At 42.9% G+C, this 27,960-nt stretch overlaps 1 protein-coding gene across 1 annotated transcript in view; it reads right to left on the reverse strand.

The window, feature by feature from the left end:
• Positions 1-3,869: 3,869 nt before the first annotated feature.
• Positions 3,870-27,960, reverse strand: part of Kdm5b (lysine demethylase 5B) — a 74,118-nt gene continuing 50,027 nt past the window's right edge. The window contains exons 14-27 of the mRNA XM_036202153.1: positions 26,933-27,127; positions 23,983-24,164; positions 22,907-23,031; positions 21,016-21,166; positions 20,763-20,877; positions 19,995-20,350; positions 18,430-18,568; positions 17,032-17,211; positions 15,882-16,040; positions 12,119-12,604; positions 9,464-9,575; positions 7,593-7,747; positions 6,059-6,379; positions 3,870-5,529 (exon numbers count right to left, since the gene is read on the reverse strand). Of these exons, the coding sequence (XP_036058046.1) occupies positions 5,392-5,529; positions 6,059-6,379; positions 7,593-7,747; positions 9,464-9,575; positions 12,119-12,604; positions 15,882-16,040; positions 17,032-17,211; positions 18,430-18,568; positions 19,995-20,350; positions 20,763-20,877; positions 21,016-21,166; positions 22,907-23,031; positions 23,983-24,164; positions 26,933-27,127 (2,814 nt within the window). The 3' untranslated portion in view covers positions 3,870-5,391. The remainder of the gene's footprint in view (positions 5,530-6,058; positions 6,380-7,592; positions 7,748-9,463; positions 9,576-12,118; positions 12,605-15,881; positions 16,041-17,031; positions 17,212-18,429; positions 18,569-19,994; positions 20,351-20,762; positions 20,878-21,015; positions 21,167-22,906; positions 23,032-23,982; positions 24,165-26,932; positions 27,128-27,960) is intronic.

Below are 27,960 nucleotides of genomic sequence, written 5' to 3' on the forward strand. Positions count from 1 at the left end.
CTCAAATCTTCTCCAGTGAATATGGTTCGGGGAGAATGAGGTTTCCCATGAGCACACCTCAGTCTGACCAAAGCCAGCCACCTAAATGCTAGTGCCCATAAGGAGAACCTTTGTTCTTCCTGGAGTCAGTACATAAACCTACTCAAAGATGGAATTTGGAGAAAGCAATTATGATGGTTTATATTATCAGCTCGATGGGGTAAGAATAAGTTGGAGACAAATATTTGGGCATGTCTATTAGTGGTTCTTCTAGGTTGAACATTGCTATTCCCCTCTCTGCTCCCTGGCCGCAGATGAAATCTCAAGCTATCGCTGAAGCCACACCATGGTGGACCGTACCCTTAAACTAAGGTCCAAAATAAAGCCTTCATCTGCTTGTGTTGGGTTTTCTGTTGCAACGTGGCAAGTGACTAATCTGATGCACAGTATTTTCTCCCCTAGGAAAACCTGGAGCCCTTAAACCACTGATCATCTTACCGAAGATTGCCTAAACTCACTAATTTGCTTCCCTTCTTTTGACCACTAAACAGGATAAACTTAAATATCAAAAGGCTCCACAGCACTCGAGGAAACAAAATGGTGCTATCTGGTGGCCACGGATGGAGTGGCAGTCAGCGAACAGATAAGCCAACCTGGAAAAGGAGCAGCGGAACACTCATCCGAGGACTGCCACCCCACACACCCCCACGCTTTTATTTTACTTCCAGACACTACTCCACTTGAATCAACAAAAAGTCCTGCTTGTTTGCTTTTGCTCACTCAGTGGAAGCAATGTTCAAGGTAATTTACATTTCTGTGTTTCTATCAAACAGAAAGAACAGCCCTGTGGTCTCTAATCACATGGAACAGATCAAGAACCTCATTATTCCATTCCTCCATTACAAGGCCGGTTAGCCCAAAAACTCAAAACATATCCAAAATCACCGGATCACAGCTCTCTACTCTTTATCCCAGAACCCAAACTGGGGGTGCTGGCTGGCTTGAGTTGCCTCATTTATGCTGATAGAAATGTACAGAAGAAACATTCTTATGTAATGCTTAAACACGAATTTTGTTTACATAAGTCTTCAAAGAGTGAAAGATACCTTACAAATTGATTATGCCTGGAAAATGGATTCACAACAGTATTGCTTTATACCATTTTTGTTTAGAACGTTTTAGCAGCATTTTCTTTACAGGTTACACATGAAGCCTCTCAGACAAAGATGAGAAATTTGAGCCACATGCAAAGGACTGAGGACAGAAGGCCACCAAGGGAGAAGCCAGGGAGACTGGTGTTTCAGTCACTGTTGAGCAAGGACACCCCAAATGGAGCTCACAACAATGATAGCTCCTTCGCTGCTCTTCTGAAGTTCTTCTCCACAAGCAGTATCCCAGATTCAGTATTTCTGCAGCATCGTGGCAGGAGGAAACCAAACTCAGGGCCTCACTCATGCTAGGCAAGCATTTTCACTGCGCCTCATCCCCAGCTCAACAGGACATTTTAATATAGGCCGACGCATAGCACAGACTAACACAAGTCAGTTTGTTACTGAATGACCAGCTCTGGCTTAATGTTTGTGATCAATTGAAAATGCCTGCTCACCCCATGACAAGTATATAGGAATCTATTCAGTCAGTTACATGGAGAACCCCAGCAGGACTGGGCCCAGGAAAACATCCATGAGTGCTAAATACCTCTTCATGCCTGTTTCCAGACATAAGCAGGTCTTCATCCAGATTATCAGTGGGAAGAGGGAAATGTCGAAACCCACTACAAAGGCCTTGGGGCTGGAGTTGGCTCATGGGGAAAGGTGCTTGGTGCAGAAGCCTGGCAGCCCAATGTCATCCCTGAGACCCAGGTAAAGGGAGGAAACAACTGGCCCCACAAAACAGACCTTTGGAGTATAGCCTTGTTGAGAAACCCAGTTTCAGCCACTGCCAGGGAATCATCTACTGTCCTCCAGCAAATCACAGAACACCCAAAAGCCGGGTCTTACTGTCTCAGCTTTTGGAGGCTGTCTCACTATGTAACCCAGGATGGCCCCACACAGTCCTGACTCAGCATCCTAGGGGCTGAGATTGGAAGTGTGTGCCACCACACCAGGTTCCCACACTGCTTTTAATGGTGGGCAAGCTAGGTACATCCTCACCAATTCCACAAAATCAGAAGATATTAATCTCTCTCTCTCTCCCCCCCCCTCTCTCTCTGTTTTTTGTTTTGTTTTGTTTTTGCCAAAGCTGAGGACCGAACCCAGGGACCGAATCCAGCTCGTTAAGCAAGAGCTCTACCACTGAGCTAAATCCCCAACCCCTTTTGTTTTAAACAGGGTCTTGCTGCTTGACACAGGCTGGCCTTGAATGAAGGCAAAATCCTCTTTGGGATTACATGCATGTGCCACCATACTTTGTGTGTATGTGTGTGCAGTGCTGGAGCATCAAGATGAGGGTTTCACAGACGTTGACAAGTACTCTAAGAAACTACATTCCCAGACCATTTCATTGTCTTAAGTCTCAGTGACAGAATGAAGCAGGTTTGTATTACTGTCCACCTCGGAAAGAGGTGCTCCACTCTCCCCAGCCCCAAGTGAGCCTCTTGACAGCTAGGTCAAATTATTCTTTCTCCAGCTATTAGCTTCATAGAAAACAAGCTCTTTATTCTGCATAAGAAACCTTCCAGTAAGTCCCTGAAGTGAGGTGGAGCATTCTATTCCAGCCTTTGCTACAGAGTGCTCTAATCTTGATGTTTGCCCATTAACTGCCCACCCTGACTCACGCTCTAACCCCAGTACTCTCTCCTCCAAGCGCAGGGACTGCAGGACCACTAAGACAGAAACTCAAGTCACTGGCCATTTTACCTTTCCTCCACATATCCAAAATTCCTCCAAGGCAGTGGTTCTCAACTTTCCTAATGTGCGACCCTTTAATATAGTCCCTCATGTTGTGGTGACCCCTCAACCATAATATTGTCTTTGCTATTTCATAACTGTAATTTTGGTATTGTTATTATACTGTAAATATCTTTGGAGATAGGTTTGTTAAAGGGCTCTCGACCCATAAGTTGAGAACCACTACTAAAGTATCAGCAAGCTTCAAATCTAATGCATAATGAAATGTAATTTTTTTTATAAAGTCTTAGTCTATAGTCAGGCACTAAAGTTGGAAGCCAAATGTCTCTAATATCTGCAGTGTTTGGTACTACACAAAGTAGCATAGATAAATGCACTTAAAGAACTGAAGAAAACCTAGGTGTTATCTGATTTTTGACTCATAGTATGATTTTTGTGCAGCTGACACTGTTATCAACTTGACATTAAAAAAGGAAAAAAGAAATAAAGAAAGAAAAGACAAACATGATTCCCGCTTGGAGAGGAGACAGTTCCAATCTCCCACTAATGAAGTAGCAGCTATCCCAGCAAGGACGTTAATATCAGAGACTGTGCACAAGGTACAGTGATTGCCTGGGCACAAGGCCCTCTCAATTTGATTCCCTGGCACCACATGAATCAGGCATCGTAGAGCACATCTGTAATCCCAGAACTCAGGGGTAGAGGCAGGACAACCACAAGTTCAATGTCACCCTTGGCTACATGGCCAGCTTGGGGACACATGAAACTCTTATCTCAAATGAGCAAACCAAACTACTATTAAGATCTGGAGGGAAGGAAGGCTTATACTGGATGGGTAAAGGCCTCAAAAGTCAGACTTTCTTTTAGCAGCAGTTCTTTGTTCTTCGAGCCTTATTTACTTTCAGTAGTGCAGGGTATGGAATCCAGGGTCTTGCTTATGCTAGGCAAATGCTCTACCACTGAGCTGCGCCCCTGGCCTTCAGAGTGCCCCCTTCAAGACAAGAAGAAACATCCCAGCATTTGCAGGACACTGTGGATTGATAGGAGTTATCCTTAAACAGATTTAATCGTCTGCATTGCATAAAAGGGACAGTACATGTACATCTCTGCCACATCACAAACTGGTTTTTGATGTTTTATTGAAGATCTACTAATTCTACCCACCGTCAGGCTTATGGCTATGGACAGTGAGGAGAAGAAGGGTCTGCCACAACTTAGGAAAAGCAGGAGCCTAATGTTCGTTCTGCTGACGGCTAACCCTTCCCTCTGCAGAATGGAGGCAAACAGCTGGGGGCTGTTCACAACCAGTAAAGACGGGTGGAAATACAGAGGTGGGAAAGGAATCCCAGGCAGGTAGAGCTGGTAGTCCCAAATTTCGCTTCAACTGATACAATAAAACCAACCCTCTAAGAGGATGAATCACAGCATCTTAACCCTCAACCAAATTTCCCTGACAATTCAAATATGATAAAAAGCATTCCATAAGGACTTATTTGAAGTCTGGAGTGATGTAGGGGCAACTTCAACATTCTGAGAGCTTATTTATAAACAGCATGGCTTGAAGGACTGGCTCTGGTCTTTGAAGACAGGGGTTCTTTCTTAGTGGGGCACGAAGGCAAGGGCCAATGTAAAGAATCCGGTTATAAAGACAGACTCTCCGAAAGTTTGAAGCAAACACATTTCTGCTGCAGCCTGCCTGGGGAGAAGCGAAAACAAGCAACCCTGTCTGGTTCTGTAGGCCCACAAGGTCGAGGGCAGAAGACGCTGAAGTCTAGTGTTACAATAGGACCAAGGATTTATTATTCCACAATATAAACTGCAACATTTGATACAATCTAAAAAGAAGAAATGGGCAGGACAAAGGCAAACTACAGCCGTGGTGATGACAGCGCAGTCTCTTTCTAATCACTAGTTCATCAGTGACACTAGAAACCAGACATTTGCGTCCTGTACATTAACCAAATGCTAAAGCACCAACACACTGTTTAGAAGTTTGTTTTGTTTTAATTCCAGCCACTGAAACCAACATAGAAGTTATTGCTCAGATAAATAAACCTAGCCTACCAGAAAGAAAAAGAAGCAAAGAAAGGAACAAAAACCCCAAAGTGAAAAACGTAAATTCCCCCAGTGTGGTAACAACAGAGTGCAGGAGAACGGTTACTCAGTGAGGGTTACTGGAATTCTGATGCCCTTTCTGGGCCCTGAAACTGAGTTGGACTCTTAAGTCGGTAAATCCCAGGCAGAAGTATAATGTTAATGCTGTACACGGAAAGGTGCAAACTCCAATACCTTCGAAATCGGTAGAGACCCCTGCAAAAAACAGTCAGCATTTTAAACTTCAACAACCACAAACAGCTCTTAAGGAAAAAAATACAAAAAGTGTCAAAAATTTTTTTAGTTGTTTTTTTCTTTTTTTCAAAGAGTTCTGGAAAAATGATCCCGCCAGTAATAGAAATAGCACCGTGCACAGGCTGGCTTGACCAGTCCTGTAGCTTTGCTGAGATTGAGGAAGGAGAGCTTCTTGTTGGAGTCCTGAATTACAGGAAGAGAGTGGGTTTTGTTTTTACTTTCGGCTGGGTGCGTCCTTTGCAGAACAGCGCACACAGATGTAGTCTTCTTTCTCTGCCATCTCTGGAGAGACACCAACACAGACCTGGTGAAACCACTGATTGCAGCTTCCGTCACACTGGACCCAGTCCACCTGGTTACAAAGAGCAGGGAGATGGGGTGTTCAGAGGAAAAAAATGCCATTCAAAATTGGGCGGGCCAGCCTCAAGATATTCAGGCCGTTTGCCACTAACGGCCACTGTCCCAGCACTGGGGCCTCTGGCACAACAGCTAACCACAGGAGTGTAGCTGTCCCACCGCCAAAGCAACCGAGGCAGAGTCACTCTTCAAGTTGTGCCTGCTTTAGGGTAGACAGTGCTGCCCTGTGACCGTAAGCACAAGGGCACTCCATCAGCATCCCTCCCACCTTCCGGGCGCCGGGATGGCGAAAGCTGGAGGAGCAGAGAAGGAAAAAAGGGAAGAACCAGAGTTTCTTCAAGAAAAGGGAGGAGACCCAGGACCGATGGTTAAAAGCAGAGATATCAGTAGGGGAAACTGAGCAATCCTTTCAGATCAGCTCAAAGCAGACAAGCAGAGGAGAAAGACCCAAGGAGATGAGGTCTAGCTTACAGGGTTTCTGAGTTAAGGGAAAGCACGTCCTCTATGGCCCAAACCTCACTGACCTCATCTCCTTCTGGCTGCAGGCAGCTCACAGCTGGACAGATGGCATCTTCATCCTCAGAGTCCTCCTGTTCGGAGTAGGATGTGTCTGAGGGCAGGGAATGAGTTTCAGCATTACGGACTGAGTCATAGCTACGCTCTCTTTCTAATTTGAAACTGTTCATGTCCTTGGGGTGACTCAATTTGATTTTCTTCTTTTGGGGGGTCCGCATTTTTTTAACTCGATCCCACCGTTCACTGGGAAGGCCTTCTCTTTCTGGGCGTCTCTTCAGTTTTCTCTCAAGACTGTTAACTCCATCTCGCTTCCCTCGAAGGCAATCATTCTGGGTGGGAGATGGGAAATTCAGTAGTTTTAGCCTTCAGTTTGCCCATTACTAAAACTGATGCAACTAAAGAAAATACACAACCAAGAAACCAAATGAAGCTTCAGCATATATTGCTTCCTAACCCTACCATATCATCTCTTCACTCCTAATCCTCAAGAACAACCAGCTTACGCCCAGGATCCCTCCTCAGTATTATTTGTGAACTGGGGTAGCACTGGGAAAAGACGTTAATGACAGGACTGACCCTCAAGGTGGCCCACTGGCACCAGAAGAACGAAGATACACAGACCCTTCTTTCTACCTTGAGTGAGTGACTGGCTGTTCTGTTTGTGAAGGACATACATTCCAACCCTTCCAGAAGTAAAATTAACTGATTAACTCGGTCTGTAATCAGTCTTCAGGGCACCTTCCATGAGGGTCTTTTCATTGTGGCTTCAGTTTTCCTAGTCCTTTTTTTTTTAATCCTGATTATATTCTGAGGGGCTTTGTGTATGTGTCAGGCTCCTTACAGAGCTAGAAGGGAGCAGAGGCTCCTTAACTATGTTGAGACACAGGACATTACAGGGGCTGGGGAGATGGCTCAGCAGTTAATGAACCAGAGGGACGCCCCCAAATCTATGTCAATACTCAATGGCTGTGGTGGCTTGGCTGTGGTTTCAGCCTTGTAAGGCAGAGACAAGGGATCCCTGGAGCAAGATGGCTAACAAGAATAGCCCATCTGCAAGCTCTTTGCCCAATTCAGAGATCCCATCTCAATGAATCAAGGATCCACATGCAGCAGAAACGTATACACATAAACACACATCATACAAAAATACACGAGAGAGAGGTGGGGGTGAGGGGAGGCGGGATGGGGAACAGGACATTACATGTCTTTCAGCATCAAAGATAAACACCCTCAGCCTCTACATCCACAGACTTAGCCTCCCGGTTTGGAGAAGTAAAGAAAAGCATTTGCTATCTAGCATCTTTAAAATATTTACTAACAAAAAGCCCTTTCAGCTACAATTTTCATCTTTATAGCATTGCTTCTATAATAATCCTACTTCTCACTATACTATCTCAATGGAGTGATGAGAACAGTTCCCTAAAAAGCAAAAAAGAAAAAATCCAGACACAGACAAATGTCTCAGGTTCTCTTCTGTTACAGAAGAGAGCTGTGAGGTGCACAGTTTGCTGCAGACTTGCTCCCCAGCAGCCTGTCACTCACCTTTTCACTACTGGCTCTAACTGGTGAGCTTCGGTCAGTTGGCTGAGCAGAGCTTGGCTTTGTAAGTAAAGTCTGATAAAGCTCCTGAATTTCAGGAAGGGATACCTGGAGCAGCTGGGCTTCCATCAACAGTTCATTCACTTCTAGACTCACACCTGTTCAAGACCAAACCCAATCATAAAGGGAACAGAGAGATTTAGTACATACACATTTAAGTTTGTCAGGCACACAAGACTCCCCACACCTCTTCCTTTCATTGTGGTCAGTTTGTTAGGTTTATATAATGTGCCTGAACCATATGTGGTAGTTTGAATGTCATTGGCCCCCATAAGTTCCCCAAACAGGGAGTGGCACTATTAGGAAGTATGGCTTTGTTGGAGGAAGTGTGTCACTGTGGGGAGCAGGCTCCGAGTCTCCTACATGCTCCAGCCACGCCTGGTGTGTCAGTTCACTTCCTGCTACCTGCAGTAGTTTAAGGTCACCCCAATTATATGTGTTTTCCCTTTATTTCCTGTGGTCATGGTGTCTCTTCACAGCAATAGAAACACTAAGACACCATAATACAACAAAGAGAGGCTAAGGTAGATTCCCTAAGACTTTGGTTCCAGGGGAAATACCACTCCATCAGAATTCAATCTTTACCTATTGCTAATACAAAACAGATCCTGTCTTCTGTGTTGACAGATTTCACTATCACTAAAGAAACTGCTGGCCTGCAAGGTGGGCCAGGTGGTGGCGGCACATGCACTTGAGAGGCAAAGACAGGTTCCCTCTGCAAGTTTGAGGACAGACAGGTCTACAGAGAAGAAACTAGAAGAAGAAACTGCTGGCCTAGAGCATCAACAAATTTGAGTAGAGCAAGGAGCTCAGGCCCCATGACTAAACACAGTGAAAAGTATGACAAAGGGTCACTGAAACTTTAGGCAGAACTCTAAGGAGGGCTATGTATGGTGGTACACAGCACCTCAGATATGGAATTAGGAGGATCAGGAGTTCAAGTTCATCCTCAGACTTTGTGGCCAACTCTGGCTAATGAAACCCCCATCGCAAACACACACACACACACACACACACACACACACACACACACACACACACACACAGTAAGAAGACGAGGGAGAGGAGAAGGGGGAAGAGAAAGCCAGGTGTGATAGTATACACCTGTAATCCCAGCACTTGGCAGGTGGAACCTAGACCATGAGTTCAAGATCATTGTCTGGGGCTGGAGAGATGGCTCAGAAGGTAAGAGCACTGGCTGCTCTTCCAGAGGACCCGGGTTCAACTCCCAGTACCCACATGGTGGCTCACAACTGTCTGTAATTACAGTCCCAGGGATCTGATGGCATTTGTAGGCACTGCATGCACACGGTATAGACATACAGGCAGTGAAAACACCCACACAAGTTAAATAAATAAATGCTTTTTTTAAAAAAAAGGATCATTTTTGACTAAACATTGAATTTGAGGCCTTATCTGAAGAAGGAAAAAAAGAGAAATGAGGTAGGTTTCAAATATGGGGTCCCTCTATTATCCTTAGTGTTATCCCTAAGAGTAATAGAGGATGCATTCCTGTATCCTTCGCATTTATACATCTTCAAATAAGAGCCATCACTTCACTATGTAGAAAATGCATAGTAATAAAGGTCTTTGGTTTGGGTTTGTTATTTTTGAAACAAGACCTTGCTAATTGTAGCCCAGAAGGCCTTGAACTCATAATCCTCCTGCCTCAGCCTCCTGAATGCTGATGTTATACATATGCAACACCATACCTGGCAAGCATACAGTTCTTTAGGATAACAGATCATCTATTACAAAAACATAGTCAAGGTGGCCTGTTACTATCTAGGAATAGTATAAAATAAAATACAAACCATGAAGGGGGACACAACTCTGTCCAGCAGAGAAGGGAGAATGTAAATATGAGCTTCTGTTGTCCCAGTCATCAGGCAATGAAAAGGATGCTGTACCAGGAGGTTGAGACACCTAACGGAAGAGAAACACTTATTACAAGGCTTTGACAGATTGAAAACACTCCTACCAGTCCAATGAAAGTAGCTTCTCAAATAAAAGATTATTTTTTCAGTTAAGTCTCCTCTGGCATCCAAAACTGGACAAACCAACCCTCCTAGAAACAAAGCCATTCAACTTCTCAATTTTACTCAGACTGATCTCAGAAGTGAAAATATTGGGACCCCATTTTCTCTCAAGGGACAGATCAACTCTGGCACTGACGTCCTGTGAGCCCAGCACTTGAGGGTGACCTCAGGAGGGACAGGATGTGAGGACATCCACGGCTCTATGAAACCCTGTCCCCAAAAACAAGCCACAACATGTCCTTCCCTTCACTGATAAACTCTCGGCAGCACACCCGCGATAGATAGAGGAGCGCAGTGGCTCTCCTGCGGGCTACTTGAACCACTCACTCGCTGTTTCGGAAGCAAGACGGGCAGTTTTCAGTCCTTACCTGTGCTCTGCTAAGCACTCAACTCCCGCATCTGTGATCAGCCAAGCCCAAGAATTGTGACTCTCTCCTCCTTTCCTCTCCTGTGTGGTGCTGGGAGTCAAATCCCAGGCAAACACACCAGGCTATGCCTTGAGGTGTTTAGAGAGATGGGGTGTCTCTACACTGTCCAGCCTGGTCTAAAACGCCCATGCTCAAATGATCCTAACTGCCTCAGTCTTCTGAATAGCTAAGGATACAGGTGAGTTCCACTATGCCCAGTTTGTGAATATCTTTGTTACAGAATATATTGGGATAGGGGCCCAGCAAAATGGTTCAGCCAAATGACCTGAGTTCAGTGACCAGGGCTCACAGGATGGAAGGAGAGAGCCGATTTTGTACACAAACACATCATTATAAAAAATAATTGAAAGGGGCAGCAGAGTTGGCTCAGCAGTTAAGAGCACTTGCTCTTGCAATGGACCTGGGTTCAATTTCCAACACCCACATAGTGCAACCCAGTACCAGGGGAGTCCAGTGCCTTCTTCAGACCTCTACAGGCATCAGGCACACACGTGGTACACATGTACATGCAAGCAAAACACACCTACACATAAATAATAAATCTTCAAATCTTTTTGTTGTTGTTGCTATTGTTGCTGTTTGAGACAGGGTTTCTCTGTGTAGCTTTGTGCCTTTCCTGGAACTCACTCTGTAGCCCAGGCTGGCCTCGAACTCACAGAGATCCGCCTGCCTCTGCCTCCTGAGTGCTGGGATTAAAGGTGTGCGCCACCAGTGCCCGGCTAAGATTGACTTGCCAGTCTAACTGCACTTTCTTTTCTCTTCACTCTTTTCCGGCAGCCCATCTACAGCAGACTGGGAAACTGAACATCCACTGCAACGTGGTCAGAGAATCTACCTTTTAATAATTCGTGATAAGATCATGAGAGAGCTCAGTTTGTAACGTGTTTGTCATAAGCATGAACACACGTGTTTGATCTCCAGCACCCACATTAAAGCAAGCAAACAAACAGACCAAACAATAAGGTAGGCATGGTAGCATTTACTAGTAATCAATCCCAGCACCAGAGAGTAGGGGACAAGCAGATTCTTGACATCCACTGGCCAGGCAAGCTAGCTTAACTGGTGAGCCTTGGATTCTAGTGAGAAACCCTGTCTCAAAAAAAAAAAAAAAAAAAAAAAAAAAAGGTAGACAACTCCTAAGGAATCTGCCCAGGGGCCTACATACACAAACATACACAAAAATGTGCAAATGCATCTGAACCCTTCAAATACTATTCCTCCTTTAAAGGCTAAAAGAACAAAGCAGGTGGTTTCCCTTTCTACAGTGATTTACATGAAAGGAAAAAAATTTCAATCAAGCAAAAATTTAAAATAAAAGTATATGCATAAATTAAACATGCATACAGGTTAACAGAATAAAGTAGAAAAATTATCTGTTATACAAAAAGGTACACGCGTGCACGACAGAAACAGAACGTCTAAGAAAGACTCCTGACAGTGGGGGTGCAGTTCAGCTTCAAGCGTTTGACTAGCATGCATGAAGCCCTAGTCGGAATCCCCAGAACCCAATCATCTCACAGGCCTATAACCTCAGCACTCAGGAGACAGAGGCAAGAGGACAAAAAAAGCTCAGCATCATCCTCAGATACAGTGTGTTCATGACCACTGGGCTAGGTGAGGCCTCATCTCAAAAACAAACAGCAGGGCCTGTTTGGTGGCCTGACCACCAGAGCTCTCAGAGCAACCCGGGTGAAGGAACAGGAGAGAACTGTTGGACATTCCTACTCAGGCAGTGCCCATCATGCACGTGCATGAGCACACACAGTAACAGTTAAGAAGGATCATTTTTAAGGCAAACAAACAAAACCCCTGACAGTCAGGGAGAGAGAAAACTAAAAGGACAGACAGAGCAGCGGCGAATTGCCACTGAAGAGAGAAGTGATAGGTAAGTTAGTGCCGTATGAATGCTAGTCACAGGAGAGATGCTCTCAGGAAGGGAACACCAGACGGAACAACAGAGCCATGCAGAGGTCAATACCCTACAAAACCCAGGCTGGCTCACCTTGTTTGTCTCTGGTGTCTGTCCTGCTGAGGCCTGCCATCTGCTAAACAACAGTCCAGAGCCCACTTGGTCTTGTACAAGTTTTAGATTCCCTGAAGAAAGCAATTGCTGGGCTCTATGTTGCCAGTTCACGGTTCTTTCAATCATATAGCGAAGTGCATCGCCCTCAGGAAGACGGACTCGAATACGTTGTAGGGAGGCCAGCAGGGGCAGAATTTTCTCTAATGGAGGCTTCTCTGACCTCCGACAATGAGGACAAAGCCAAATCCGAGGGCTTTGTGAAATACTGGGTGCTGCTACACAGCTAGTGTGGAAAGCATCCCTGCAGAGTTCACACTGGATCATGGGAGTCGCTGGAGTCTTCTGACACAGGCAGACTTTCATCTCCACATCTTGAACAGGTGACATCAATTTTCCTTCATTGGCAAATCTGAGGGACTGCAAAGCTTCCATCTCTCTTAGGCGAGCTTCCCCAAGAGTTGCCATCTGAAAAGGAGTTAGCCATCAAGGATATTGTCATAGAGAACTATCCCTCCTCCACAACTAAAGATTCTAAGTTAGATGGGCTCCACAGTAGATTATTACCTGCACATAAATCCAGAGCAGGCTAAGCCACATTCCATTATCGCTTAATTTCTGCATGCACAAAATGAATATGCCAACAATATGTACCACACAAGGTCCATGAAGAGAATAGTAAATACAGTGTACAATCATTTAGCCTATACCACTGATTAGAAGTCCAACTTGTAAACTTATGGCCTACAGTAGTTACTTCTCTGGAAATACTGGCACTGATACTTTCTGTATGCTTACTTCTGACCTAATCTACTACTTTTCATTCCCTTAGATTTTGTGGCCTTCCAGGAAGGTCTAGACAGAAAAGTCTAGAGCCAGGTGTGGTAGTTCAAGACTGAAAGCATGGCACTGGGAGGCTAACTAAGACAGGAGGACTGTCCAAGTCTGAGTCCAGCCTGAAGTGGGGGTTGGGGGCGCTCAAGCCGTCACCCAAGCGGCAGCTCTACGTCTGCTGCTGTTCACTGCTAAGTCATCTGTGTGATGAACACAGCAGAACACAGGCTATGAAATTAGTCTCTGACAAAATACTGAAATAGAAAGCCATCTGGGGACGGGTGGGTGGTGCACACCTTTAATCTCAGCGCTTGTTAGGCAAAGGCAGACAGATCTCTGAGAGTTAGAGGCCAGCAAGGGCACACAGAGAAACCCTGCCTCAAAAAGCCAGATCAATCTTGAGGTACTAGGTGAGGTGCCTGAGTCATAAGGACAGAATGAATTTCCCATTGCTTCTTTTCAGATTGGGGAAGTGGATACATGAATAAAGAACATTTTTATTTTTTTGTGGCAGGGATAGGTACACAAGTAAATCAAATAACAAACTTAAGGTATACTTAGATAACATCTATTTTTGTTAATGTAATGTCCATATGCGTGTGTGTTACATGATAATAAGGTCCCCTCCTACACTTTAGCAATGGAAAGCAAATGACTGACCTCTTAGGACCTTACCATATCCACAGATTATGTACACAAGAGAATCCTTAAACAAGGAGCCGATGTATTAGATGGGAAGACACTACAATCTATGAAAGATGCAAACTTGAAATAGGCATTTGTGTATTTCAAGGAAAGAACTATCATTTCCAATAAAGTTTTCATAAAATGAACCATAGAGGGCTGGAGAAATGGCTCAGAGGTTAAGAGCACTGGCTACTCTTCTAGAGGTCCTGAGTTCAATTCCCAGCAACCACATGGTGGCTCACAACAATCTGTAATGAGATGTGGTGCCCTCTTCTAGTGTTCAGGTACATGCAAGCAAGCAGAACACTGTGTATAGATACTAAATAAATAAATCTTTAAAAAAAAAAGGGCAGGAATGTAAGATTTATTCTTTAAAAAAAAAAAAAATGAACCATAGATACAGTAGCTACCTTGAAAACACCAGAATGGTACTCAAGTAAGTAGCAGACACACAAACATATTCTAAGGGAAAAACAAAACTTTCCTAAGACTTGACTGTCCTTAATAAATCAGAAAACACTCCATCCAAGGTGTCAAAATTCATAAAGACACCAAGGCAATTCCATGTAAACCCCAAAAGGTCTGATAGTTACAGCAGAAAAGGTGCTGTGGCTCATTCAGTCTAGTTCTACAGTGAAGTTTATTCAGTCACACACTGTGTAAGGATGTTTCAGTCAACAGGACAGTGTAGCAGTACATTTCTCCGGTCCGACACGGCCCCACTGTTGGGAAGAATCTCTCCCACCCACGTCCAGTAGCTGCTTGGTCTCAAGTAAACAGATAGAGGCTTATATTAATTATGAACTGAATAGCCTATGGCTCAGGCTTCTTGCTAGCTAGCTATTATAACTTAACTCAAGCCATTTCTATTAATCTGTAAGTTGCCCCGTGGCTGTGGCATTACCAGTCTGGTGACATCTTGCTGTTCCTTAGGTAGTGGGGCCAGGCAGGGACCAGAGAAACTTATGCCACAGAACAGTATATACTGTGATCCTAGTTAGACTGTCTTGTCTATTGACATTGTAGTAGTCTGTATCATTTGGTATATTAATCAGACAATGACTAAACTGACAAACAATAAATACATTCCCCAGAAAAGTCCCATTGTTGACACAAGACTATTGAGGGGGGGGGGGTGCACTGAGACAGGGTTTCTCTGTGTAACAGTCCTGGCTATCCTGCAACTCACTCTGTAGTCCAGGCTGGCCTCGAACTCACTGAGATCCACCTGTCTCTGCCTCCCAATTACTGGGATTAATGGCATGAGCCACCACCACCTGGCACAAGACTGTATTTTTAAGAGGCAATGCTCCAACTTTTGACAAGGGCCTTCACCCACTGAACAAGCACCAGCCAATGCTCTGTCATTAAAGCATCCAAATCTCACAGCTATTCCCTTTTCATCAGGACATTATGCTGCTACACACCACACACACACACACACACACACACACACACACTTTTGAGACAGGGTCTCGTTACATAAATGACTGGCCTGGAACTCACAGATCCACCTGCCTCTGCCTCCTGAGTCCCACCCCACCCAGCTCTGGTATACTTTTAAAGTGTCTCCTATGGCAAGTTAACAAGTTAACTTGTTTCACCTTTCAGGCATCCTTGATCTCCTAACTAGTATTTCTAGATAAACCCATATGCATTCTCAATATTCAAGACTCAGATTGAGTCAGGCATGGTGACACATACATTTGATCCCAGCACTCAGGAGGCAGAGGCCAGCCTGATCCACATACTGAGTTCCAAGGCAACCAGGGAAAGCCCATCTCAAACAAATGAAGACTCAGATTGGATGGCCTACTCCAAATTTTATGCACCTATGGGGATGTCTTGTATTTTATTATTTTGCAGAATTCAGGAACTCATTAACGCCAGGCAAGTGTTTTACCACTGAAATAGTGTTTTGTTTTTGTTTTCCAAGACAGGGTCTCTCTGTGTAGCCTTGGCTGTCCTGGAACTTTGTAAAACAGGCTGGCCTCCAACTCACAGAGACCCGCCTGCCTCTGCCTCCCAATTACTGGGATTAAAGGTGTGCGCCACCACAGCCTGGCCCTAACAGCTATCTTTAAACTTGACAATCTTCAAAAGTCCTTTTGGCAAACTCAAGCACTTAAAAAGTTCTAACCATGCCAATATTCCTACATAGTACCTGAAAGGGTAAGAAACTACCCTCCCCAAAAACAAACCAGAAGAAGACATTACTACGCACAGCTGAGGCGGTCTCTTTGCTTTCCATTAAGGCCCTCTCCAGGTCACTCAGACTCTCTAGTTTGGTGCTCTTCTTCTTCCCACTTGGTAGGGGCTCCTTCAACTTTCTCTGTTTCCTTTTCAACCCCAAAAGGCCAATATCACACCTCGGACAAAGCACCTAATAACGTAAGAGAAAACACAGCCAAGGTTGAAACAGCTTTCAGATTAGGCAAGTTAAAAGCCTAAGTAGTGGGCAGAATGTACACATTTCTTATCATCTATCATTTTCTTTCAAATATGCTGAAGTCTGAAAACTCTACTCATGTCCATGTGGGTACACACACACAAAGAAACTATTAAAAAAGGAAAAAAAGGGCTGGAGAGATGGCCCAGCGGTTAAGAGCACTAGCTGCTCAGAGGTCCTGAGTTCAATTCTCAGCAACCACAAGGTGGCTCACAACTACCCATAATGAGATCTGGTGCCCTCTTCTGACCTGCAAACATGTATGTAGGCAGAACACTGTATACATAGTAAATAAATAAATCTTTAAAAAAAAAAAAAAAAAAGGAAAAAAAGGGAGGGGGAAGCATGGTTGAAAAAATAGACCTTTATTAGATTTAATTAAGTAAGTAAAAATGTGATATATGCTAACTGATTCCTACAAAAACGCATAAACACCAGCTTACAAGAAATATAAAAAATACAGCTTAAGCACTTTTTATGAAAAGCTGGTGAGGTCATTTATCAAGTTTACTAAAATGCAGTGGTTAAGGTCACTAGCTGGTCAATTCCCAGCACCCACACGGTTCACAACAGTTGTAGGGAATCCTGCCTTACACAGGCATTGTACACACATGGTGCAGATATACATGTAGGAAAACACCCACACACATAAAATAAGAAGATAAAAATGAAAGTCGTGCATCCCAGCCAGGTGTGATGTACACACTTGAGAAAGTGCAAGACCGCCTGGCTAGAGCGAGCTCTACAGCACAGGAAACAAAACCTAACGGGAACGGTCTTCTCTAAACATCGGAGGGCTTCAGCCTACATGTAGCCAGAAGCATTTAAAGGTTGCTGAAAACAACTCACAGTAGATAGATCCACCAAGGAGGCCACTTTTGCATGCTATGGAAAGTACTCAAACTAGAGATGGTTGCAAACTTACCTCTAACAGAGAATATGGTGAATTCTCAGTCAAGAATGTTTTAGAAGCACATTCTTTCCAAGCCTGAACGTCAGCTACTAGTAATTCTAATCTTGGTAAAGGAGTCAGATGTACTGGGATAGACCGGCCCCTTGCAACAAGTTCAACAAGTGTTTCTAACACTGGCACACGTCCTCCTGCCTAAGAAAGTAAAAAACGAATACTTCACTTCTATGTAAATTAAGAAAAGCACAAGTCAGTCTGGCCCAATAACCTATGACTTCAACATGTTAAATTCACCAAGAGTGGGGTTGCGGAGGAAAGAGTAACATTTGTTTTTCGTTTAACAAATAGCCCACACGTTTAGTTAATGCTAGGCTCCAATAGATAAAAAAATTAATGTGAGATAATTATTCCTTTTATCTGGTTATTCATAATCTATAAATTTATATTTATAGCCATTGATAAATTCATCTACCACATTGGTCCCTATGAACAATATCAAAGAAATTTACTTCAACAGAAATAAATTTGTACTAACCCAAGACTTTTGACTTGCATTTTAAAAAAGATTAACAATAGCATTTTACTCCAATTCATTTTGCCAGTAGAATTACTGAAATAATTCAGTATAAACTATTTAGGAAATTAAAATGAGTTAGAAAGTCCAATGTTTCTTAAAACTTTCGCACATATAGGAATCATCAGGAAGCCTGGTGGTGGTGGTGGTGGTGGTGGTACATGCCTTTAGCGGGCAGAAGCAGGTGGGTCTCTGTGAGTTTGAGGTCAGCCTGGTCTACAAACCGAGTTCCAGAACAGCTAGAGCTATTACACAGAAACTCTGTCTTCAAACACAAAACAAAAATCATCTGGGAACTTCATTTAAAAACAATTTCCTGGTCCCCATCCCAGAGATTGATTCCTATGTCAAGGACAGGTCCATAGGTTAAAAAGAGGGGGGCATGAAGAGGGGGAGGACTCAGCTAAAGGTTATCTAGGGAGTGGGAGAAGGAATTTGGGGAAACTGTCAAAGAATGAAAGACATTTTATAGGACTGGGCTGGAGAGACGGCTCAGAGACTAAGAGCACTGGCTGCTCGTCCAGAGGACCCAGGTTCAAATCCCAGCACCCACACTGAAGAAGCCATCTTACAACCATCTGAGAGGCGCAGGCTCTAAGAAGCCCGAGGAGACAAGCTGCAGGCATGGTCAGTACGTGTCTGAGAGCTGTCACATCTTCAGATCGCAGGCTCTGACCAGCTCCTGCCCCCCCATCCCCTCTCTGTCACAACACCGAAGGAAACAAGGATTGCCGAGGACCAGCAGTTGACAAGCTGCTTCTTCCCTACTTGTTTGAGGAGGGAAAAACCACAGCTAATTGCACTTATATTCATGACATTTTTTTCCCTTTTGAACCAACCTGCAGGGCATCTACATCCTGAAGCCAGTCTCTGGCTTTCTGCACTGAATCTTTCAAGACTGCACCATTGGGCAGATAGGCAGGGATCTCCTCGATTTCCTTTACTGCTGTAGCAAGACTATTCAAAGAATGCCGTGGTCTACAAAAGCAAAACAAAGACATATTAGAACTGCATTTCTCTTATACTTACCAAAAGACTAGGAAATAATTTCTGAACAAATTCATTATGGTTAAAAAAAAAAAAAAAACTTTATTAATGGCACTGATCAAGTTAACTCACTTGGAATAATTAAAAAGCAAGTAAGATTTTCATCATTATATCTGTGTGTGTGTGTGTGTGTGTGTGTGTGTGTGTGTGTCTGCAGAGGGCATCAGAAGCCCTGGAGCTAGAGTTTCAGGCACTTGTTGTGAGCTTGGTGCTGGAATCTGAGCTTGTGTGCTGACAGAGCAGAAGGCACTTTTTAACAGGTGAGCCATCTCCCTAGCCCCAGATTCCAAAATTGCATTTTAGTTCTATCTGTCCCTGATTTTATGATATAACACAAAGTTCTACTTCATAAAGTAATACACAATTAGAAATCTCTTCTGTGTTAAGCTTGTAAGACGTGAAGAACCAGATAAACTAAGAAAATGTAAATTGTCTAAAAAAATTTTCATGGGGTTGGGGATTTAGCTCAGTGGTAGAGCACTTGCCTAGCAAGCGCAAGGCCCTGGGTTCAGTCCTCAGGTCTGGCAAAAGAAAAAAAAAAAAGAAAAAAATTTCACATCCTCTACTCAATGACCACTATTTATAAGAATATAAAAGGGGGGGGGGGACTGGAAAGATGGCTCAGTGGTTGAGAGCACTGACTGCTCTCTCTTCCATACCCGGGTTCAATTCCCAGCACCCACCATGACAGTTCACACCTATCTGAAACTCCAATTCCAGGCCTTCTGAAACCCTCACACAAACATATGCAGGTGAAACACCAATGAACATAAAATAAAAATAAATTATTAAAAAATTACAAAACAAAATCTAACCTAAAATTTTTAATGTTTGCACTGTCCACTAAACCAATAAGGATCTACCATACAGAAAGCAAGATTTGGAAATAACTTCATTTTCACCTCTGGTGCAGGATAGCTAACACACCTCAATCTAAAAGTCTAGTCAGATTAAACATCCTGACTTACTCAGCAATAGTAAAATGCAGTTATTTCTACTGAAGATATTCAGCATTATCATCACAATAAAATATTAATTTTCTTTTTTTGAAACAGGACCTCACCATATAGCTCTGGCTATCCTAGAATTTACTATGTACATAAACCAGGTTGGCCTTGAACTCAAGAGATCTGCCTGCCTCTGTCTCCTGAGTGCTGGGATTAAAAGTGTGTGCCACTACCTCTGGCTAATTTTCTTTACCCATATTTCAAAGCAGACCCCAACAGAAAGCTTTTTCCCAAGTATTTTACAAGGACAGCTACGTTGGACAGTGTGCTGGCTCTGTGGTCTACGCTTTAAAGTTTACCCACTATCCAAACTTCCCAGGGAGAGGTTACGTTCTGTTTTGTTTTTTTACCTTGCTCTGAGAAGACCTTTGGCTTTATCATCCCAGTGCTCTGACACTGTAAGCAGTTCTTGCAGGTGGGCCATAGCTTTCTCCACTGCTGAATATGGAGCCAGCCCCACCCCTAAGTCTATGAGTCGTCTCATATCATCCAAAGACAGGGAGCTGGAGTCTAGGCAAGCCTGTTGCACCTCTTCTAGCCAACGGGCCTGTTCTAAGCGAGTACGAATCTCAGCGAGTTGTGGAAGTTCAACATCAAATTCAAAGCTGACATCCAGCAAGTCCTGTAGCTCAGCAGCACTAGGCATTTCCTCAGACAGGAGTTTCTGGCTATGCTGTTGAAAATCTTCTACACGATTCAAGAGATCCTAAAAGGAAGCAAGCAAATGAAGTCATAGCTACATAGCACTTCAGTACTTGACTTCTTTCAAACTAAAATCTGAAGTGCATAGCCAATACAAGCCTCTTCACCAAGCCACATTATGTCAGTAATAACATGAGTAAATGAGGCAACACACGTCACCTGTAGGTAAAATGAGGTTAAGAGTATTTGACACTAGTCAAGGGGAACAGAGCTGCAGTTCCCAGCACCCATGTCAGGTGGCTCACAATGACTGGTGACTCCAGATGTAATGTATCTGATATTTTCTTTTGGTCTCTCTCTGCAGATACACACATGCATGTATGCACACAAATTAACATAAAAATTACCACTGAAGAGGGCTACTTAACAGAGTAAACACAAATATGGCATTTACCCATACATCTTAATATGGTTACCTTTAGCAATGGTGTTTGACTAAGGACACAGGGAAGAGCATACAGCTGAGTCACAAACTGTCGGAGTTCATTCACTGTCAACTGATTCTGAGACTTTCCTCCACCAGATCGATACCTATTAAAACAAGGCCCAAGGAAGCTATATGAGAACATAACATGTCCATTACTCATAGCTCGCAATAAGATCACAGAAATCAAGGTTTCCAGATTCAGGTGCCATAGATTACCATTTCAAATACTCAGAAATGTATACCTTGTCTGCCTTTTGCCATTAAGCAATTGCTGGGCAACAGAAGCACACTTTTCTGCATCCTGTGTGACTAGGCGAAGATGACGTAAAAGGTCATTGTCCGGGAACTTCTTTATTTCTGATTCTTCGATTAAAGCTTTGAAGCTAACAAGACCTAAGATACAGAACAAGTCATCTTTCTGTGATCATCAAGTTTATAATTAGATACAAAGTAGAGAGGAGAAGGTCCTTCCATAAATGCAACATTTCTCTGATTTGGGGCAAGTGTTTAGAGTTGGTCTTCCTGACAGAAGTATTAATATCTAATGGATTTAAGATTTTTTTTTAAAAGTGAAAAACAACTGATTTGTGAAAGGAAAATAGTATAGATCTTACTATGTATGGCTTAACCCATTTTGTGGTCCTTTATTTCATTTTATAATTGACAAGAAACTGGTGCTACAACTCCTTTCCCCTAAATGAAAGTGGAGGAAGTGACCTGCTGCACTACAGAAAGACTAGAAAGACATGGTAAGAGCAGTGAATCTGAAAAGGAATGATGGGTGGAGAGACAGCTCAGCATCTAAGAGCACTCCTTCTTGCCAGGCAGTGGAGATGCACCCCTTTAACCCCAGGGCTCAGGAGGCAGGGGCAGGCAGGTCTGTGGGTTAGAAGCCAGTCTGGTCTACAGAGTGAGTTACAGGAGGGGGGTGGGGAGGGGACCACAATGGTGTATGTGACACTTACTCTCGCAGAGGACTCAAGTTCAGTTCCCAGGACCCACACAGGAGCTCACAGCCATCTGTAACTCCAGCTCCAGAGGATCCAACACCCTCTTTGGGCCTCAGTGAATATGAGGCACACTCACAGAGCGCGCGCGCGCGCGCACACACACACACATAAAATAAAACCTTTTCTTTAAAAAAAGGAAAGTCAATGATAAATGTCAGAGACACTAAACTTTGATTAGAACTAGGAAGTGTTAAGCCAGGATCTCATAGACATAGACATTGCCTTTCAAAGAACCTCATTTTTTTAAAACTAATATTATATTGCATTACAAAAACATCTGCTTTTTAAAAATATATTAAAAGGTTGCTATATTTTCTTAAGATTTATTTATCTTATTTGGTTTAGTATTTTGAGACAGGGTTTCTCTGGCTGTTCCAAAACTTGCATTGCTGCCCTTGAACTCAGATCTGCCGCCTCTACCTCCCCAGTGCTGGGACTAAAGGTATGAGCCACCACACTTGGCTTGGTTTATTATTTTTATTATAAGTATGGTTGTTGTTTTGCCTGCATATGTCTATACACCACATGTATTCACATGGGGACATTGTATCACCCGAGACTAGGTTTACAGACAGTTGATAGGCCACATGGAGGATTAGAATGGAACCCAGGTCCTCTTAAGAGTGGACAATGCTCCAGCTGTCTTTTTTTTTTTTTCCTGTCTTTATACTGGGGGGAGGGCAATGTGCCCTATGGTGCAGACATGGAGGTCGGAGAGGGAAACGGGGTGGAGCTGGCTCTCCCTCCAGCTTTGCACTCAAGATCACAAGGCTGTGTGGCATGTACACTTTCCCTCCACTGGGCACTTAAGGGAGGAGATGGGTATTATTTTTCAATAAGAAACATCTCTTTAGGACTACAGTGTAGCTCAGAATTCACCCACTGACTCATCTCACTGGTCCCAAAACCACCTTGCATAATCTATATGGCCAGACTGCACTTAAATGTTGAGGCAAATTGCCTCATCCACTCTTGGTTTAAAACCTCTGCCAAGGATCTGGAAACCTGTTCAGACATGGGGGCTAAGGATGAAATTAGGTTGTTTTCAGTCATCTGTTTGGTTGGCACAACAAAACCCAACTCCACTTTGCTGGTTACAAATCACACATTGTGCATTACGTACTTTTCTTCTTGTTGATCTTTGCTTCCAAAGCTTCATTCACATTTAAGGACCATTCATTGTAAGACTCTGCTCTAAGCTTCAATGCATTCATCATGGGATAGAGATCATCCAGAGTATACCTGTACCTGGAAACAGCACACAGACAGCTGTGAGAAGGCGGCTGAAGAAGGATGTTCACCCTCAATATTCACAGACAGACCTAGAATGGGGATGCCACTGAGCTTTTGTCTTTTAATGATTTATTTTATTTGTTTGTTTTGTGGATATGAGTACTCTATCTGCATGTACACTTTAATGCCAAAAGAGGTCATCAATCTCACTAGAGATGGTTGTGAGCCACCATGTAGGTGCTGAGACTCTTAACTGCTGAGCAAAGACTCACTGCAGGCTGAAAAGGTGGCTCAATGGAAAAAGCACTTTCCATGACAGGAACGGCCCAGAGGCTGGCACATCTGAAGGCTTGGTCATGAGGGAGTGAGTGGCAGTGCAACTTGAGAGGGGGTGGGAGGCGTGGCCTTGTTGGAGAAAGGGTGTCACTGGGCTGGGCTTTGGGGTTCCAAATGCTCCAGCCAGGCCCAGTCTCTCCCTTCCTGCTTACTTTGGATCCAGATGTAGAACTCTCAACTACCATGTCTGTCTGGGGTCACCATGGTCCCTGTCATGAGGATAATGGACTACATCCCTGAAACTGTAAGCAAGCCCCAATTCAATGCTTTCTTTTATAAAAGTTTCCACGGCTATGGTATCTCTGCACAGCAACAGAACTATAAGACACCATGTAAAGCTGTGAGTGCTATAACATGCATCTGCCATCCCAATCCTGACACAGTGACAGAGAAAACTTACCTTAAATAAGGAAAGCCAGAGCCAACACCTGAGGCTGTTCTCTGACTCCACAGCACACTGCAACACATACACATACATACATAACCACATCCACACATGAATGTGATCACACACACACACACACACACACACACACACACACACACCATAAATATACACATATGCACATGTACACACAAAATAATTTCATGCTTTCCCAAAGGAGGACAAAAATTATCCTTCCTACTTACCGCAGGTTATACTTATAAGGGGGACAGGAACACAATTCTTTTACATGATGTAAGCAAACAAGCAGGCCAGGTTTACAAGAGCAGGAGATGGCAGACATGAAGCATGTAGTTTTGCATTTTATACACTGCCGCTCATCATCTGGCAACAGCTCAAAATCCATTCTTTCTGAATCAATTACTCCCTAAAATTAAATGTGTATTAGAGGTTTTGAAAGAATAATACAATCTAAAAGAACAAGACTAGTATGCACAGGATTTTTTTTAAAGCCTTAATAAAATATGTAAGGATGATTTAAAACTATATGGACTACAAAGTACCAATAGCCTAGCATGTTCATCCACTTTTTCAATGAGAATCCCTCTTTGAGTAAGGTAAAGCCCACGTCTAACCATTTGATCTGAACATAAATAAACAAAATCATTGCTGAATTAATACTGCTGAGGTTAGCAGCCTATCTTGCTCCCAAACTTACCTTACTGACGTTTGGGCATAGAGAACAGCAGTGTGTGTGTGTGTGTGTGTGTGTGTGTGTGTGTGTGTGTGTAAAAATTAAAAAAGTAGCTGGGGACACACCTCATAGAGCACTTGCGTACACTGCACAAAGTCCTGGATTTGATCCCTAGCATCTTCCTCAAAACAAACAGAGGAGCTGGAGAGATGAGTCTGTGAGCAAGAGTCCACATTGCTCCTGCAGAAGACAGAGTTCCCAGCACTATGCTAGGTGACTCACAACCACCTGTAGCTCTGGCTGCTGTAGGTAGTCTGATGTGCCTTCTGACACACACACTTGAAATACCTCCCAAGTGAACATTTCAACTGTAGCTCATCCCATCTGACCTCTAGAAAACCCTTCTGAGAGATGTCCTTTTTTTTTTTTTTTTTTTTTTTTTTTGGTTTTTGAGACAGGGTTTCTCCATGTAGATTTGGTGCCGTCCTCGAACTCACAGAGATCCTCCTGGCTCTGCCTCCCAAGTGCTGGGACTATAGGTGTGTGCCACCACCACCTGGCCTGGTCTTTTGTCACTTGAAGCCCAACTTCTACTGTCTGCTCTCACCTGCATCCAGAGTCAACCATACGAATGCCAATTCTGATTAACCCAACCTAGGAGTCACCAGGCTCCTTTGTTTTACTTTAAGGATGTAAGCATTCCTGACACTTACATGTTAAGTCAACAAAGACAGAGCATAAAATGCTGATGGATAGATTTGTCATTTTAATCATAATCATTGAAAAGGACTTCCTTGGTCTGTCTGGAGAGTTGAGATTAAAGCAGACCAAAGATCAACTTTGAAGATGGAAATTGTGTAGTTTATACACAATTTTAACCTGTAAATTCCACATCTAGGGAAAAGAATAGTTCTCCAAGTTGCAGAAATTAGCTACCATTACTTTTATGTAATATTTTTATTTTGAGAATTTTCTACCTATGTATTTTAATTACACCTACTCCCTACCAAAACACCCTTCCAAACATCCTTTTTCCAAGTTTTATCTGCATTTCTTTGTTTGTGTTTAGTAAGTCAGTAAGTCCAATTAAGTGACCCACATGTACTTGAGTACAGATAACCTCACTGGTTAAAATCACTCTCCTCCTCCAGCAGCTGTCATCAGCTGCTAACAGCTCTTTAGCTGCAGGTGGAACCTACTCCACAGTAGCTACCATACTGATGTAGACCTCGGCAAGTCACTTAACTCTACTAGGCATTGCTTTCTTCAACTATAAAACACCAGAGGGCAATGGACAGCCTGCTGGTGGTCCATAATGGGCTCCCAAAAGACAACATTCCAGTCTTCTACACACAGTGGTACATTAAAAAAAGAAAAACAAAAAGATTATGTGTATGGCTGATATAAAAAATATCTACTAAATCAAAACCTTAACAGGAAAATGCAAATTAACTAAAAGAGATAAAAGTAGGTGGAATGCTTGCCTTGTATGCGCCAAGCCCTGGGGTCTATCTATTTCAGTACTGAATAAAACAGTGCGTGGTATATCCTACAATTCTAGTGATGGAGAAGTAGAGGCATGAAAATCAGAAGTTCAAAGTCATTCTTGACTACATAAAGAGCTTCAAAGCCAGTCTGGGCGATAAGTGACCCCGTCTTCAAAAAGAAACTGGAAGACTCATACTAGTTATTACTTATTTCAAAGCTTTTTAGTAAATTAAAGGACTGGAAAGACAATGTTCGATCTTGCGATCTTGCAAACGACCAAGTTCAGTTGCCGGCACCCATGTTACTACTAGTTTACAACTGCCTGTCACTCCAGTCCCAAGACATTGTACATCCTCTTCTGACCTATGTGGACACTGAACTCACATGCACAAAACTACCTACACACACAAGCATATACAGGTAATTAAAAATAAAATTTAAATCATAAAAATTACAGGAGTAAAGACCATTTAGTATTAGCAATAGGTCAGATTCATAGGTTTAAAGGCAAGGTACCAAGGCAATTCAAAGAGAAGGTAGTATGAGATTCTACAGAATATCTTTGTGGTTTTGGCTTTGTATTATGCACAAATGTCTCAAGAAGGACATATAATAAAATATAATAAAAAAGAGGCAAGCTTGTAATCTAGCACTTGAAAAGTGGAAGTGGAAAGAACAGGAAAGGTCATACCAAGTTCAAGACCATCCTGGGATACATGAGACACTATTCTAGGAAAGAATAGAGAGAGGGAGGGGGGCAGAGAGAGAGAGAGGCCCTACTGTAATAATATACTCTTATAACTAAATCAGACAAACCATATGAAGAGATACTTTACAGAAATAGTGATACAAGGGATAAAATAAGCACATGAAAATTAGTTAATACAAATAAAAACCAAATATTACTACATGTCAATGAGAATAGCTTTTGTAGAAACCATAATACAGCAAGGAAAAGCTTCTTAAACCACAATTAAGTCAGCAACGTGGAACTGGATTTCCAGAAACCTTACCAATTTACGCACAGTTTCCCTTAAAGCTTTTTCATCCTCAATCATAATGGCCATGTCTTTCTGAACAGTTGACGCCACCACAACATCTAACACATCAGCCTTGGAAGCCATTTTGCATATCATCTCATCGTGGGAAAAGACACAGTAACGGTGCAGCAAACGATAATGTTCCACGCACTGGCGGCCCAATGGCAGCTGTGTCACAAGCAGAAAAGAAATATGACAGTCACCTTTTTTAAAAATTTCCAAAAACTTTTGACTTACCATATCATATTACCAAATAACACAATCTAGGTCAAACCACTATTTACCAACCCTAAACCAGACTCAGATGTCCTGAGGACTGGGCCTATTCATCTTTGTGCTCTAAAGATCTGACACACTGGGTAACTAAGTTGAAAACTAGTTAAGGAAGAACTGTATGGACAATGAATTAATGAGTAATATAGAGTCTAATTGGAAATATTTGTACATTTCCTCAAACCAGTCTTAATTTACTTCAGGGGTAATTAATACTCAAGAACTATATAGTAGAAAATAAAGACAGAAAGAACTAATGCTGTTTTTCAAGAAAAGCACTAGATGGTGGTACATGCCTAAATCCTAGCTCTTTAGGATTTAGGTATAGAAGCAGGAAGGTCTGTAATTCTAGGCCATCCTTAACTACACATCAGGTTTTTAAGAGACTTTGTCTCAAAACAATAAACAGAAAGCTACAATTTACTAATTTTTATATTACACATAACCTTCACAGTTGTAGCATAAAATATCAATTCTGCAATGAACAAACATGTCATTCAACTGTTGCATTGTGGATAATTAGGGCAATCCTACTAAGTTTTCAGACTGGAATATTTGTTACTAGTTTGTAAGCTCTAAGAAGCTTCAACCTTGTTAAAAGTCATTAGACTCTGCTCTTCAAGAAAGTTCTTACTACAAGTTAGGTTCCCCAGGATGGTTTGCAACAGAGAGCTCAGGGATGGGCTTGGCAACACTGGAAAAAACCACTTCTTTGTCCCCAAGAAGTT

The sequence above is a fragment of the Onychomys torridus genome, chromosome 11 (assembly GCF_903995425.1).
Source record: "Onychomys torridus chromosome 11, mOncTor1.1, whole genome shotgun sequence".
Lineage (NCBI taxonomy): Eukaryota > Metazoa > Chordata > Mammalia > Rodentia > Cricetidae > Onychomys > Onychomys torridus.